Source organism: Arvicanthis niloticus, chromosome 22, assembly GCF_011762505.2.
Source record: "Arvicanthis niloticus isolate mArvNil1 chromosome 22, mArvNil1.pat.X, whole genome shotgun sequence".
NCBI classification, from domain to species: Eukaryota; Metazoa; Chordata; class Mammalia; order Rodentia; family Muridae; genus Arvicanthis; species Arvicanthis niloticus.
In genome coordinates, this window is record NC_133429.1 from 50,685,256 (window position 1) to 50,700,649 (window position 15,394).

Below are 15,394 nucleotides of genomic sequence, written 5' to 3' on the forward strand. Positions count from 1 at the left end.
CGTTAAATCCCGTTGTTATTGATGACTGTGTGCCACCACAGAAACTGTGTGGTTTCTGGGACTTGAACTCAGGACCTCTGGAAGAGCAGCCAGTGCTCTTAAACTGCTGAACCACAAAACCAATGAAAACACAAGTAATTCTTCAAATTCACCCTGCTCAGCCTGTCATTGTTAATACTCTGGTTTGTATGTATCTCTCTACCAGAAGAAATTTTATATTGAAAATTTAATGTTTTTATTATCTAGCAATGTGTCCCAAACTTCTTTCCATGTCAGTAAATAAAACTTTTAAGCCAGATGTTGTGACATGACTACAATCTCAGCATTTCAGATGCTGAGGCAGGGGGATCATGAGTTAGAGGTCAACATGGGCTATCTCAAGGGACAAACAAACAAACAAACAGAAACCACCAAAAATATAAATATTCTCTCCTAAAAAGAAAAAAAAAATCAAACATAAAAATCCTTAAAAAAGTGTGTGTGTGTGTGTGTATGTGTGTGTGTGTATGTGTGTGTGTGTGTGTGTGTGTGTGTGTGTGTGCTCGCGCGCCTGGGCACATTTGGAAGTCAGCATTGGATGCTTTTCTCAGTTGCTTTTCAACTTGTTTTTTGAAACAGGTTCTCTCAACTTGGGCACATAGATTTGGCTCTGCTGACTGGCCAGCAGGCTCCTGGAATTCTCCCATCTCTGCCTCCTCAATGCTGAACTTGCAGTTGTACCACTGTGTCTTGCTTTTTCTAGTCCCCTCCTTTTTCTTCTGTTACTCGTGCACTGAGGATCTGAATTCAGTCTTTCATGATTGCAAGGCAATCAATCACTTTATTGACTAAGCTTATCTCTAAATCCTCCCTGTCACACTTCACATCACATTGACTCCCCGAAAACCTTTTGAAGAGCAACATTTCATTTTAGAATAGTTTTCTCAACATAATATTTTTATTGATTATTTGAGAATTTCACATGATGCACCCCAATCATACTTACTTCCCAGTTCTCCTAGGAACACCCTCTCCTTGTGACCTTCTCCCAGAGAAAAAGAAAAAAAGAAAGAAAAAAAAATACCCAGTCCACTTTGTGTTGCCTCTATACTCACTGGAGCATGATCAAACTTCCAGTGGCCAACCCCTTAAAGAGAATTGAGTCCTTCCTCACTCCAATCCCCCAGATTTAGCCAGCATCTGTGAAGGGCTACACTTCAGTTTCCCTATCTTGTGATATCACTGAAGATTAAGAGTTCTTTTCAATGGTTTCCTGTCTAGACTATTTTTCTCCCCCTTTCGGGTGTGTATGAAGGGTGGTGGTGGGGAGGTTGTCAGAGAAGCCTTCTCTATCTCCCACAAATAGTTTTTTAACTCACAGGAAAACTGCTAAGATAGCATATAGAATTATTATTTACTAAGCCCCCCCTTTTTTACTCTATTAGTGACACTTGAAATTAATGTGGCATGTTTGTCACTATTGATGAACTAACACATAATGTCTAACTAAAGACTTTTGTTCAGATTTCCTAAGTTAAAAAAATTTGTTATGTGTGTATGGGTAGTTTGCCTTCATATATGTCTGTGCACCATGTTTGTCTTTTTTGGTGACCTTGACAGCCATGGAGAACACAGGGTAGGTACTCTGAGGGTAACTGTGCCTTCCATCAGAGTCTGTATGACGTTTTCCTCATTCTTGATGGAGGCTATGGAAGAAAGGCTCAGAGACGATGTTTCATCCTATTCTATTAAAGATATGAACTTCAGCCTTTTATCAGTGTTGATGTTGACCTTGGTCACTCGGCTGAGGTGGTGTTGGCCAAGTTGTTTTCCCCACACTTAAGGAGTACAGACTTCTTTTTTGTTTGTTTTGTTTTTGTTTTTTGTTTTCGAGACAGGGTTTCTCTGTGTAGCCCTGGCTGTCCTGGAACTCACTCTGTAGACCAGGCTGCCTTGAACTCAGAAATCCGCCTGCCTCTGCCTCCCAAGTGCTGGGATTAAAGGCGTGAGCCACCACTGCCTGGCAGGGAGTACAGACTTCTTGTTCTCCACTTTGAGGTAGAGACCAGAAGTCAGCTTTGGATATTTTTCTCGGTTGCTAGGTAGGTTTTTTTGTTTTTGTTTTTTTTTTTTTTTGTTTTTTTTTGTTTGTTTGTTTTTTGTTTTGTGTTGTTTTGTTTTGTTTTTGTTTTTGTTAACCTGACACAAGCTAGAGTTATCTGAGAAGGGGAAACCATTATTGAGAAAAATGACTCCATGACTTCATGGCTTGTATGCAGATCTGTGTGATATTTTCTTAATTAGTGATTGATGTGGGATGAGCCAGCCTATTATGGATGCTGCCACATTTGGACAGGTGGTCCTGGGTTGTATAAAAACCAGGCTGAGCAAGCTATGGGGAGTAAGCCAGTAAGCAGCATTTCTCTGTGGCCTCTGCTTTAGTACCCGTCCTGATTTCCCTCACTGATGGAGTCTGACTTGAGAGTTGTAAGATGAAGTAAATGACTTCTTCCCTAAGTTGCTTTTGGTCATGGAGTTTTATCACAGCAATAGAAGCCATATCTATGACAGAGGCCAGGCCAGGCAATGGTGGCACATGTCTTTAATTTCAGCATTTGGGAGGCAGAGGCAGGCAGATATCCAGCCTGGTCCACAGAGCTCCAGGGCACCTAGAGCTACACAGAGAAAACTGTCTTGAAAACTGTCTTAGTCATCTACTCCTGCACAAAACATCATGACTAAGAAGCAAGTTGGGGAGGAAAGGGTTTATTCAGCTTACACTTCCACATTGCTGTTCATCACCAAAGGAAGTCAGGATTGAAACTCACACAGGGCAGGAACCTGGAGCAGAAGCTGATGCAGAGACCATGGAGGGATACTGCTTACTGGATTGCTTCCCTTGGCTTTCTCAGCTTGCTTTCTTATAGAACCCAGAACTGCTAACTGGGGATGGCACCATCCACAATGGGCCCTTCCCCCTTGAGATCATTGATTGAGAAAATGCCTTACAGCTGGATCTCATGGAGGCATTTCCTTAAGGGAGGCATTTCCTCATTGCACTGTGATAACTCCAGCTTGTGTCAAGTTGACATACAAAACCAGCCAGTACAAAAACCCAAACTCAAACCAAACCAAACCAAACCAAACCAAACCAAACCAAACCAAACCAAACCAAACCAAACCAAACCAAACCAAACCAAAAAAGATAGAAGGCATACTAGTACCTAAGTTATTTGAATTAAAAAAACAAAACAGACAGTCTCTTACTCTGTAGAGCAATCTTCCTTCTTCAGCCTCCCAAATACTAGAATTATAGGTGTGAGCCACTACATCCAGCTTAGAATTGTTTTTTCAAGATGGGGCTTCTCTGTGTAGCCCTGGCTGTCCTGGAACCTCCTCTGTAGATGATGCTGGCCTCGAACTCACAGAGATCCACCTGCTTCTGCGTCCCAAGTATTAAGGGATTAAAGGTGTGCACCATCAGGCCTGGCTCCAGCCTGGAATTCTTAAATATTCAAAAATATTTATTATCATTACCTATCACTTTTGTTCAAACTTGCAAAAATAATAAAATAATAAAATAATAAAATAGCATTACAAACATTCAACACCAAGTTTGAGTTCACCAATTTCTGCTTTCTCTCTCTTTCATATTCTTTCTAAGTTACTTGAAAAAATGTGTTGAACAGGGTGCGATATTTTCTTCCTAAAATGTCAACATTAACTCAGACTCTTGGAAAAGCATTGTCATGAAAACTAAAACTAAAAAGCAAGATAACTACTCAAAATTAAGATTTATTGAAATTTAAAAGTTCTGTTTTGATTTGCCAGCTAACTCTATGGAAAAAAATAGTCATGATAGAATAATTATGGTGCTTTTAACCATGCCATTGATCATACTCGTGTGTGTGTGTGTGCGCGTGCGTGTGTGTGTGTGTGTGTGTGTGTGTGTGTGTGTGTGTGTGTGTAGGCCAGAAGAGGGCAAAGCTCCCCTGGAGCTAGTAGGTGGTAGAGAACTGTATGGGTGCTGGAAACTGAGCTTGGGTCCTCTGAAAGAGCAGCAAGTGCTCTCCCCTATTAAGTCTTCTCTTCAGTTTCAAATTAATATATGTAAAAACTTTTTTTCAGCACATACCTTTAATCCAAGCATTTGGGAGGCAGAGATATGGAGACCTCTGTGAATTCAGGCCTGTCTAGCCTACATATTGAATTCTAGGGCAGCTAAGGTAGCATAATGAGATAGTCAAAAAATAAAATGAAATCAATTTTAAAAAGTCTAAATTTTCTTTACTTTTAATTAGGTGTAGGAGACAGTATTCCGGGATATAGTGAGAGGCGGAGGTGATACCAGCGAGATGCTGAGGAAGGAGCAGGCCGGGACTGAAGGAAAGAAATATAAAGAAAAGGACAAACACAAACAAAAACACAAGAAGCAACCAGAACCATCTCCTGCCTTGATTCCTTCTTTGACTGTTACTACAGAAAAAACTTATACAAGTACTAGCAACAACTCCATATCTGGATCATTGAAGTGCTTGGAAGACACTGCATCCAGATTTACAAATGCAAATTTCCAGGAAGTCTCTGCCCACACCTCCAGTGGAAAAGATGTTTCAGAGGCTAGAGGGTCAGAGGGCAAAGGGAAGAAATCTTCAGCTCACAGCTCAGGTCAAAGGGGAAGGAAGCCTGGTGGTGGAAGAAATCCAGGAACAACTGTCTCAGCATCTAGCCCCTTTCCACAAGGCGGTTTTTCAGGAACTCCAGGCAGTGTAAAGTCATCTTCTGGAAGTTCGGCGCAGTCTCCCCAGGACTTCTTAAGCTTCACAGACTCAGATATGCGAAATGACAGTTATACTCACACCCAGCAGTCATCATCAACCAAAGATGTACGTAAAGGAGAGTCTGGAAGCCAGGAAGCGGGAGTAAACAGTCTTAGCTCTTTAGTTGGTCACCCTGTGACCTCAAACGTTATTTCACAGCCTAAAAGCTTTGACAATTCACCTGGAGAGTTGGGTAGTTCCAGCCTCCCTACAGCAGGATATAAGCGGGCTCAGACTTCTGGTATAGAAGAAGAAGCTGTAAAGGAAAAAGAAACGAAAAGGAAATAAACAAAGCAAGCATGGCCCTGGCCGACCCAAAGGAAACAAAAATCAAGAAAATGTTTCTCACCTCTCGGTTTCTTCTGCTTCACCAACATCGTCTGTAGCATCAGCTGCAGGAAGTGTGACAAGCTCTAGTCTTCAGAAATCTCCTACACTGCTCAGAAACGGAAGCTTGCAGAGTCTCAGTGTAGGCTCCTCTACAGTTGGTTCAGAAATTTCCATGCAGTATCAACATGATGGAGCTTGTCCAACAACTACCTTCTCAGAGTTGCTGAATGCAATACACAATGGTATTTATAACAGCAATGATGTAGCCGTATCCTTCCCAAACGTGGTGTCTGGCTCAGGATCTAGTACACCTGTCTCTAGCTCTCATATACCTCAGCAGTCATCTGGGCATTTGCAACAGGTGGGAGCTCTCTCCCCCTCAGCTGCGTCGTCTGTAACCCCTGCTGCTGCTACAACTCAGGCAAATACCGCTTCTGGATCTTCTCTTAGTCAGGCACCAGCCCATATGTATGGCAGTAGATTAAATCAAAATCCATCCATGGCAGTTCTCATGGCTCAGTCTGAAAGCAGCCAGACAGATCAAGATCTTGGAGACAATACCCAAAGCCTGGTTGGTCGAGGAAGCTCACCCGGAGGAAGCCTCTCTCCAAGATCCCCTGTGAGTAACTTACAGATTCGATATGATCAACCAAGCAATAGTAGTTTGGAAAATGTGCCTCCAGTAGCAGCAAGTATTGAACAACTCTTGGAGAGGCAGTGGAGTGAAGGACAACAGTTTTTATTAGAACAGGGTACTCCTAGTGACATTTTAGGAATGTTAAAGTCATTACATCAACTTCAAGTTGAAAATCGAAGATTAGAAGAACAGATTAAAAACTTGACTGCCAAAAAAGAACGTCTTCAGTTGTTGAACGCGCACCTTTCAGTGCCTTTCCCAGCAATAACAACAAATCCCAGTCCATGTCATCAGACCCACATGTACACAGCACAGACTGCTCCTACTACTGAGTCATTGAACAGCAGTAAGAGCCCACATATAGGAAGCAGCTTTTTACCTGACAACTCTCTTCCTGTATTAAATCAGGACTTGACCTCCAGTGGACAAAGCACCAGCAGTTCTTCTGCCCTTTCTACTCCCCCTCCTGCTGGGCAGAGCCTTGCTCAGCAAGGCTCTGGAGTCAGTGGGGTTCAGCAAGTCAATGGCGTGACAGTGGGGGCGTTAGCTAGTAGAATGCAGACGGTCACGTCCACCATTCCTGCTGTGTCCGCAGTGGGTGGAATAATTGGAGCTTTGCCAGGTAACCAACTGGCAATTAATAGAAGCTTTAAACGGTGTTATTCAGACTCCGGTCACAATCTCTCAGAACCCTGCCCCCCTTACCCACACCAGTGTACCACCTAATGCAGCACATCCCATGCCAGCCGCCACACTGACTGACAGTGCTTCGGGACTAGGGCTGCTATCGGACCAGCAGAGGCAGATGTTTATCCAGCAGCAGCAGTTCCAGCAGCTGTTGAACTCCCAGCAGCTCACCCCGCTTACTATACCATCTAGGGACAGCACAGCAGGAACTGAAGCAGAGCCACAGGAACAGCATCAAGCCTTCCTGTATCAGCTGATGCAGCAGCAGCACCATCCACTCGAGCTCCAGCAGCTGCAGCTCCCGGGGCCCACGCAGATCCCCATCAACAATCTCCTTGCAGGTACTCAGGCGCCCCCACTTCACACGGCTACCACCAACCCTTTCCTCACCATCCATGGAGACAGCACAAGCCAGAAAGTCACAAGACTTAGTGATAAAACTGGGCCTGTCACTCAAGAGAAAAGTTGACACTCGAAAATTGCCAGAACTTGCCTCTCCTGCTGCTTTGTGTTTCATTGGCTGCTGCAGTGTCTGCCACAGCTATGAAGAAGGGCGGTGGGAACGCACAGGGGGAGATGCCGCACACACCCTTGTAAGGCTCTGAGTGATTTTCTTGTTGCTTTGTTGCACTGAAATGGAATTCCTATAACCCCATCCCTACCAAAGTGTTTGAACTTTGGAAGAAAAATTAATAACTTTTTGTCAATGAAATCATTCACATGCAATGAGTTTATCAATCCAAGAAAAAAAAAAAAGTAATGTGCTTGGTGCACAGCTAGTTTTGTTATAAATTGGAGACATATAAAACTAAAGACTATTCTACTTGCAAACCACTTGGTTATATCATAAAAGTTGGAATAGGAAATATCTTATTGGGATAGAGTGTGCTTGTTCCATGGGGCAGATCTTAAGTTTTGAGAACTGTCTGATTTCTTCTCTTGGAGTTATATTCATTAAATATTGTGATTATACAGATCCTCAACTGAGGCTTTGCAAATGTTGTTTTAAAGAATTCCTTTCTAATGACATTTGTCCATTTGGAGATCAAATTAGGATGGAGACAACTGCTTCTGCTAACAGTAGTTTTCTTTTGCAAAAAATTTTTTGTGTGTGTGTAAAAACTTACTCTGAGATGTTGAGTTAAGCGAGTTCTAAGGCTGCTGGGAGAACCAGATCAATTGGAAGTGAGCAGTTTCTTTCAGAAAGAGATACCAATGTGGAAACTGTGGGAAGGTTCTGGCATCAATCAAGTGCCTGTTGGGACCTCCCTGGGTAGAAAGGGCTTTGTACAGCAGGGTAGGCCACTTGTGCCAGCAGCCTTCCCCATGCTTCTGCCTCTGTTGAACCTTTCTGTACCACCGTAGAGGGCTCAGGCAAACTGACTGTCCACAAGGAAACAGGTAGATCTGGGAAGAGATAGATGCTTGTTTATTTCACCAGTCTCTCAAAACCACTCACTGGAACAGTCACTGGAGCCAGCACAATTCCTAAAACCCGTCCCACAGCCTTTCGACTTTGAGTAGCCATGCTCTTGATTGTGACAATATGGCAGACTAGTAGGTTAAACAGTTGGGGACAGAATCATTGGTTCGTTTCTGAAATGCATGAATTGAATTACTAGTGAAAAAGGCCCGGCTGCAGTGCAGAAAAAGGACCTCCACTGTGTGCTTAGCTGGAAGAACGCACTAGCATAGCAGTCTGTCTCCTGTGACACTGCACACTTCTTACCTCACTTCTGTAAATAAGGTTGTGAATCTGTTTTGTAATGTGAAAAATTCCTAAGATAACATTGATATTTTGATTTGTAATATTTCTAATTGGTAGATTTAAATGAAAAGTAAAATTAATTTATTTTTATATGTTCAGGGGAATTTTAAAGAAAGTCAAGCCTTTTGTAGATAATGTAAAAGAATCAGTGTGCTTTATTTTACATATGTAACCCACTGGTTGTTATTCTGTAACAATTTGTATAAATGGTAAATTTTTGAATGTGCTGTTATTTTACTTAGATGTAAAATTCCACATGTATTAAAAATGTACAAAGTTTTTGTTAATAAAATTTAATGATGTTTATAAAAAAATAATTATGTGTATATGTGTATGTCTTGTGTATGTGCATTCAGGTACTCTTGTCAGTCAGATTTAGGAATCGGTTGGTTCTCCTGGAGCTTATGAAGCCAAAATGTAGCACTGTGAACATAAAGCTGGTCATAATGGTGTCACAGGGAGCATTGTGTAGTCACACTATGACCAGGCCATGACGCACAGTGATGATACATTGGGGCACTGTGCTGACACAATACAGCATTGGGATGATACACATGGACACTGAATGACTCACATGGACACTGTGGATGACACACATGGACACTGAATGACTCACGTGGACACTGTGAATGACTCAGTGGACAATGTGAATGACATACATAGACATTTTAGATAACTCACATGGGCACTGTGGATGACACATGTGGACACTGTGGATGACACACGTGGACACTGTGGATAATGCATGTGGATAATGTGACTGACTCAGTGGACAATGTGAATTGGACATTTTGGATAACTCACATGGGCACTGTGGATGACACACATGGACACTGTGGATGACACACATGGACACTGTGGATGACTCATGTGAACACTGTGGATAATACATGTGAACATTGACACAAGTGGATGCAGAATGACTCACGTGGATACTGTAAATGACACATGTGGACACTGTGAATGACTCCTGTGGATACTCTGGATGACACATGTGGATACTGAGTGACTCACGTGGACACTGTGAATGACACACGTGTACACTGTGCTATCACAACCCAGCTGTCCTGTCCGAATGTACTTTGTTAAAGGCACAACTGAACATTACCATGTAAAAGAAGTTAAAGTTTCATTTTAGTTTTAATGCTGTGTTTGTGTAGGTAGTGGGAATTGTCTGTGCACAACATGTGTGTAGTTCATGAGGAGACAAGAAGAGTATGTTGCATCCCCTGAACTGACTGGCCATGGGTCACCATGTGGGTGCTGGAAACAGAACTCCAGTCCTCCACAGGAACAACAAACACTCCTAACTGCGGAGCCATGTCTTTAGCCTTCTAATTGGAATCCTTTACAAACCTTCATACCATAAAGAAGGAAACAACTCAAACAGAGTACCTTGAAGAAAAGGATCTCTCTGAATTATACAACTGGGCTCCAAGCTATAGCAATGGAGACCATCCTTTCTTACCTGACTGACATATTGAAAGCACCTGTTATGTTTCACTAGCCTTTACTCATTGGGCATCCTCTCAGGTCACCTCTGTCATGTGCCCTAGGGAATGCCATCTTTTCCAGCTGAGATCTAAAGAGTATTTCCCATTTCTGATATTCAGAGACATTCAGATACTGTTTCCTTCAGCAGGTGGAGGGTGTGGTCAAAACCCTCAGTTGGGTTAGGAGTTCTCCCAGAATCAGCTTGTTATTTCAATTGTTATTTTCTTTGGGAACTGTTGCTGTAATTCTCCAACCCAAATAAGACCGGTCAAAGAAAACACAACTCAATAATTATGAATATAAGCTGCACACCTAGATTGGGCAGATTCACCATTACACTACTCTATTCCCCAGCTATGAGACCCTTATAACTTGCGGGTTTTCCAAGCCACCGTTGTTGTCGTCCTTCTCTGTTGTCATCCTCCTCCATTGTCTTCCTCCTCCATTGTCATCCTTTCTCTCTGTCTCTTTGTCTCTGTATGTCTCTGTCTCTCTGTCTCTGTCTCTCTGTCTTTCTCTCTCTCTCTCCACACCAACCTTTATTTCTCCACCTCCTCTTCTCTGCCCAATCGATGGCTCTAGCCTTTATTTTATAACTTAAGGTGGGCACAAAGTTCAATAGAAGTCACCTGTACTGACTCACTCCTCCTCTGTAGTCCCTCCCAGGAAAGTGGAATTAGTATCAAAATACAAGGCCTGGCCTATCCACACCAGCAAACTAGTTGTGTTTTACAAAAGGGCTTACAAATGCTTGCTAGAAATGGGGAGTGCTATGGGTACAGTCCAATGGAAGGAGCTTTTGAGAGTCTACAGGGTCTCCAGCCCTGGGAGAAAAGGCATCTTCAGGAACAGAAGGAATGCCAGGCACCAATTCTGAGAGTGGGAAAGGCAGAAGGCAGCCCCTGGGGCAATGGCTGGAAGTACCACCTAGAGAAATGGGTTAGAGCACCTGGCTTCTGAGCCCAGCTCCCTTCATGCTTAGAGGAAGGCTCTATGTACAGCAGTCTCCTTCACACGTGGTTTCTCCTTTGTGAGGTGTGGGGTGTGAGGAGGACCTGCCAGACCCAGGCCCAACAGCAGGGAGCTTACAGTTAGGCACCAAGAAGAGGAAGGCAGTTCCTCCATCTTCTCCATCCTCCTCCATTTTCCTCCCTTTGCACTCTGTGAGGACCAGCTCTGCAGGGAATTGAACTGCTGTGATGTGCTCCAGGGAGAGGAACCCTGAGGGCCGAGGGGACCCATCTGCAGGTAAAAACTCCATAGCCCTCTGGTCCTTAATTCTGTGTTCCTGTCTCCTGCTCTTGCTTTTTCCCTCTTGCTTTTTTTTTTTTTTTTTTTTTGCCTCTGGGTGGACACTCTTTTCTTCTGCCAGATTTTTTGTTTTCTGTCTGCTCACCCACTTTCTTGAAGGAAGCTGCTTTTGTCCCCAGTCTCTGCTGCTATCCTATCCCCTGGGTGAGTGGAACAAAGCTTGTGTGAAGAAACCTGAAAGAGCAGGAAGATCTTTCAGTGTCTGGCTTTTCTTCCTCTTCCCGAGGTGTGTTCTCTGGGTGGGAGTCAGCAGCAGCAGAGGTTCTCAGCCTCCTCCTCAGCATCTTCCTCGGCATCCTCAGCATCCTCTTCAGAATCTTCCTCAGTATCCTCTTTAACATCTTCAGTATCTTCCTTAGCATCTTCCTCAGCATCCTCCTCAGCATCTCCAGCATCTTCCTCAGCATCCTCTTCAGCATCCTCCTCAGCATCCTCTTCAGAATCTTCTTCAGCATCCTCAGCAAGCTAGGCTGCTCTCATGGATGCATCTTCATCCTTTTTGTTGCAGCCTTTGTCTCCAGCTGGCTAACCCCTCCCTGGTTCCTCTTTTTAATTTTTTTATTCCTAGTCTGCTTTGGGGAAATGGGGGATGATAATGATACAGACGTAACAGAATTTATTTTATTGGGGTTCTCGGGTTTTGGCTTTCTCCAGGGCCATCTGTTCTGGGGTGTGCTGTGTATCTATGTTGTTACCTTGTTGGGCAACTCTCTGCTGGTCCTCCTTACGCTGGCGGACTCTGCGCTCCACTCCCCCATGTATTTCTTCCTGCGTCACTTCTCGCTGGTGGAGATCCTCTACACCACTACCATTGTGCCTCGGATGTTGGCTGACCTCCGGTCTTCCTGCCCCACCATTCCCCTCGCCAGCTGTTTCACTCAGTTATATTTCTTTGCCCTTTTTGGCATCTCTGAGTGCTGCTTGCTCACTGCCATGGCCTATGACCGGTATGCTGCCATCTGCTGTCCACTGCATTACACTACCCTGATGAGCCAGGGAACCTGTACAGGTTTGGTGGGGGCCTCTTATCTTGCGGGCATCATCTCGGGCACCACTCACTCTGTGTTCATCTTCACGTTGCCTTTCCGTGGGGCCAACACCATCCATCACTTCCTGTGTGATATCCTGCCTGTGCTGAGACTGGCTAGTGCAAGCACTTTCTGGGGTGAAGTGGGGAACCTCTTTGTCACAATAACTTTCATCTTCGTCCCCTTCTTATTGATTGTGGCTTCTTATGCCTGTATTCTTGCCACCATCCTTGGTGTTGCCACATCCCAGGGTCGTCAAAAGCTCTTTTCTACCTGCTCCTCGCATTTGTTTGTGGTCATTCTCTTTTTTGGGACTGGGACTGTTGCCTATATGAGGCCTCAGGCAGATTCCTTTGGAGACACAGACCAGATTCTTGCCTTGTTCTACACAGTTGTCACCCCGATGTGCAACCCTTTTGTTTACAGTCTGAGGAACAAGGAGGTCATAGGGGCCATGAGGCGGCTCATGAAGAGATACCTTTGGGGTCCTTGACCACATGCTACCTTCTTCCCAAGATCTTGGAGCTCAGAGCCTGAATCCTGGACATTCACAAGGATAAAGAGAAGCTGAGACCTGTAGTCCACAGGGTGCATGCTGCCTGTGTGTTGTTGTGTTTCATCCAGTGTGAATGATCAAGACACGGATATGTCATTCAGACCTCAGTTTCTGGTACCTTTTGATAAGCCTTGACTGTGTGTCAGTCTAAGAGAAGAGCTGAGTGAGTACACACTGGAACAGAGTTCAAGGGAAGGCAGCTGAGATGACCCTGTGTGATAGTATAATTCCTGTTGGAGGCTGAGGCCTCTGTGCCTTCTTTGATACATGTTCTTGAGATATTTATTTTCCTGCCTCTGCCACTGAGTCCTTATTGTAAGCCTTTCTCCCTGACATCATTTACACCTGCCTGGCGCACAGGGACAGGGACGGGGAGTTGCTAGGTTGGCCTGCAAGTTCGGCTCCTGAGTCTTGCTTGGTAGCGCTGTATAGGCTTGGTCTATCTAGTTACTTGTCTCCTGACTGACCCCTAACACCTGGTGTTCTTTACTTGACTTCCTCTCATCTGCCTTCAAAGACATGATCTTCATTCTCTCCTTTGGTCTCAGGTAGAGCACACATCTCTGTATCCCCCAGACTCTGGTCTGAAGTCTGATGTAGGCCCAGATTCTTGAAACCCACTCTCTACTACTTCACCTGTTGTCCTCGTTGGTTCTTGGTTGGACGGATCCAGCACATCTCCCTTTTCTCGGAAACCCAGCTATTGAGTTTTCATGAGCCCCTTTCAGCTGTTATTCACACACAGGGAGTAGCAGAGGCAGGTGCTCAAGGAACTATAAATGAAGGCCTGGACATAGCATTGAGTTTCCCAGTTTGTAAAAAGTAGCACTCCTAGTTGTAAAAAAATTTATATACAGAGGAAAATATAACTATGGACAAAATGTTAATAATATCTGTGAGAAATTACTATTACCTGCCTTTGTTCTGCATTTGCATACATGCATGTCCATAAAAAATAAAATTAAGATTATATTGTCTAAACTGTGTTTAAACAGTTTAATTCACTGGACTACATTGGAACATTGTGTCATGATTTCTTGAATGTACTTTCAAAGTTTCTGTCATATTCTATAGTGTGGGAATACTATAATCTTAATAAATACTCTGTCATTGCAGCTAACTTCTGTCATGGACATTGAGATACATGTTTTCACATTCATCTTTGTATTTACCTACACTTTCTCCAGTATACTTTCCAGAAACAGGATTGCTGAGTAAAATGTTTTTGAAATACTTTGCCAAATTACCTTCCACAAGACTTTTTATTACATTTTATAGTCCAATCGAGGTCTTCTCTCTATAAATTTCATGCAGGAAAGTCATGTAAGGGTCAGGAAGGACTTGAGATTAAATATCCCAGGAAAAGGAAGGAAGGAAGAAGCTACAGACAGATATTTTGATAATTTTTTTTATTTATATGTTTTATGTAAGTGAGTACACTGTCACTGTCTTCAGATACACCAGAAGAGGGCATTGAGTCCCATTACAGATGGTTTTGAGTCACCATTGGGTTGCTGAACTCAGGACCTCTGGAAGAACAGTCAGTGTTCCCAATCACTGAGGCATTTCTCTAGCCCCTTGACAATTTTTTTAAGGTGGGTAGAATAAGTTAAATGTGAGTCACTTTTCCTCAGTTGACCAAGGATGATGAAGTGAGACTGGTGGATTAGCAATGCACCAAGATGCATGAAAATTTGACCCAAAGATCTAGTTTCAGATAGAGTCAATGTCTGATCAGTAAGAACAGAGAGCAATCTTACAGTGAGGCTTTCAGATATTGGAGGTGGTGAGCCCCTGGGACTTCCTGAGGGCTCACCTCTCTGTGGAGATCATCAGCTTCTGTTCCCTTGTTCACAGATATTGTCTTTTATCTGCTGTCCTGTCCTGTTTATCTAAGCTGGTAGATAGTGATTCATGCATACACATTCTACACTTTCTGGCATCTGTTATTCTGCAACACAGAATAATAGATCTCCACAGAAAGGTGACAGTTGATCTGAGTTTCCCAAGCTTGTGACTCATGGAGCTGAGGTGACCTCTGCTCCTGTGAGAGAAGAGAAGGTTTTCCAGCATTGGTCTTCCTGTAGCCCCTGCTCTGCATAGCTTTGGCCTCTTTTCTGTCCCCTTTCCTTTTCTCTTTAAAGTATCAGTTACTTAAGGTGTTGTGTTGATTTTGTGAAGTTCTCTGCCCTGATCATGGCTCACTGGGAGAGACTAGGTAGGCCTGCCAATCCCCCCAGGACAAACTTGATTTCCCCACCCAGCTTGCTTTGTAAAGTCTCCTATTTGACTAAACTAGATCATAAGCTACCACCCACCTTTTTTGGCTGTTAGTCAACTTTCCTCAATCTGTTCCTTGGAGATTCTAGCAGCTCGTAGCTGCCTATTGCCTGTGCCGTCTTCCCTGACAGTGATGGTGTAATGGTGTATTGTGATTCAGCAATGGAGTATTGTGCTGTGTGCTGTCACAATGCTGCCATGGTGACACCATGCAGCAGTCACAGGGACAAAGGTAATGTCACAGTAGAGCATTGTCAGGGCACCTGGAACTTTATCTTGGAACTTTATTCTTGTGGTTTCACAGAGAAATTTCATATGGCATTGTGTGACAATGTTAAAGTTAAGTGAACAATGTGATATCACAATGCAGCATTGTGTTGTGACAGAAGAGCTGAAGTGCACTACTGTGATGGCAGTGATGATGACGGGTTATGAAAAACACAGAGCGTTATGATGTGATAATGGTTCTGTGATGTCATAATGTATCATTGTAGTGGCACAGCT

The 15,394-nt window shown here is 43.6% G+C and overlaps 1 protein-coding gene and 1 pseudogene across 1 annotated transcript; both read left to right on the plus strand.

The window, feature by feature from the left end:
• Nucleotides 1-4,328: 4,328 nt before the first annotated feature.
• Nucleotides 4,329-7,218, plus strand: LOC143436398 (protein AF-10 pseudogene; annotated as a pseudogene).
• A 3,846-nt stretch (nt 7,219-11,064) lies between these two features.
• Nucleotides 11,065-13,722, plus strand: Or10p1 (olfactory receptor family 10 subfamily P member 1). Its single transcript, XM_076919192.1, has one exon. It carries the CDS (start codon nt 11,609-11,611, stop codon nt 12,545-12,547), a length of 939 nt encoding a protein of 312 aa, XP_076775307.1. The 5' UTR covers nt 11,065-11,608; the 3' UTR covers nt 12,548-13,722.
• Nucleotides 13,723-15,394: the final 1,672 nt, after the last annotated feature.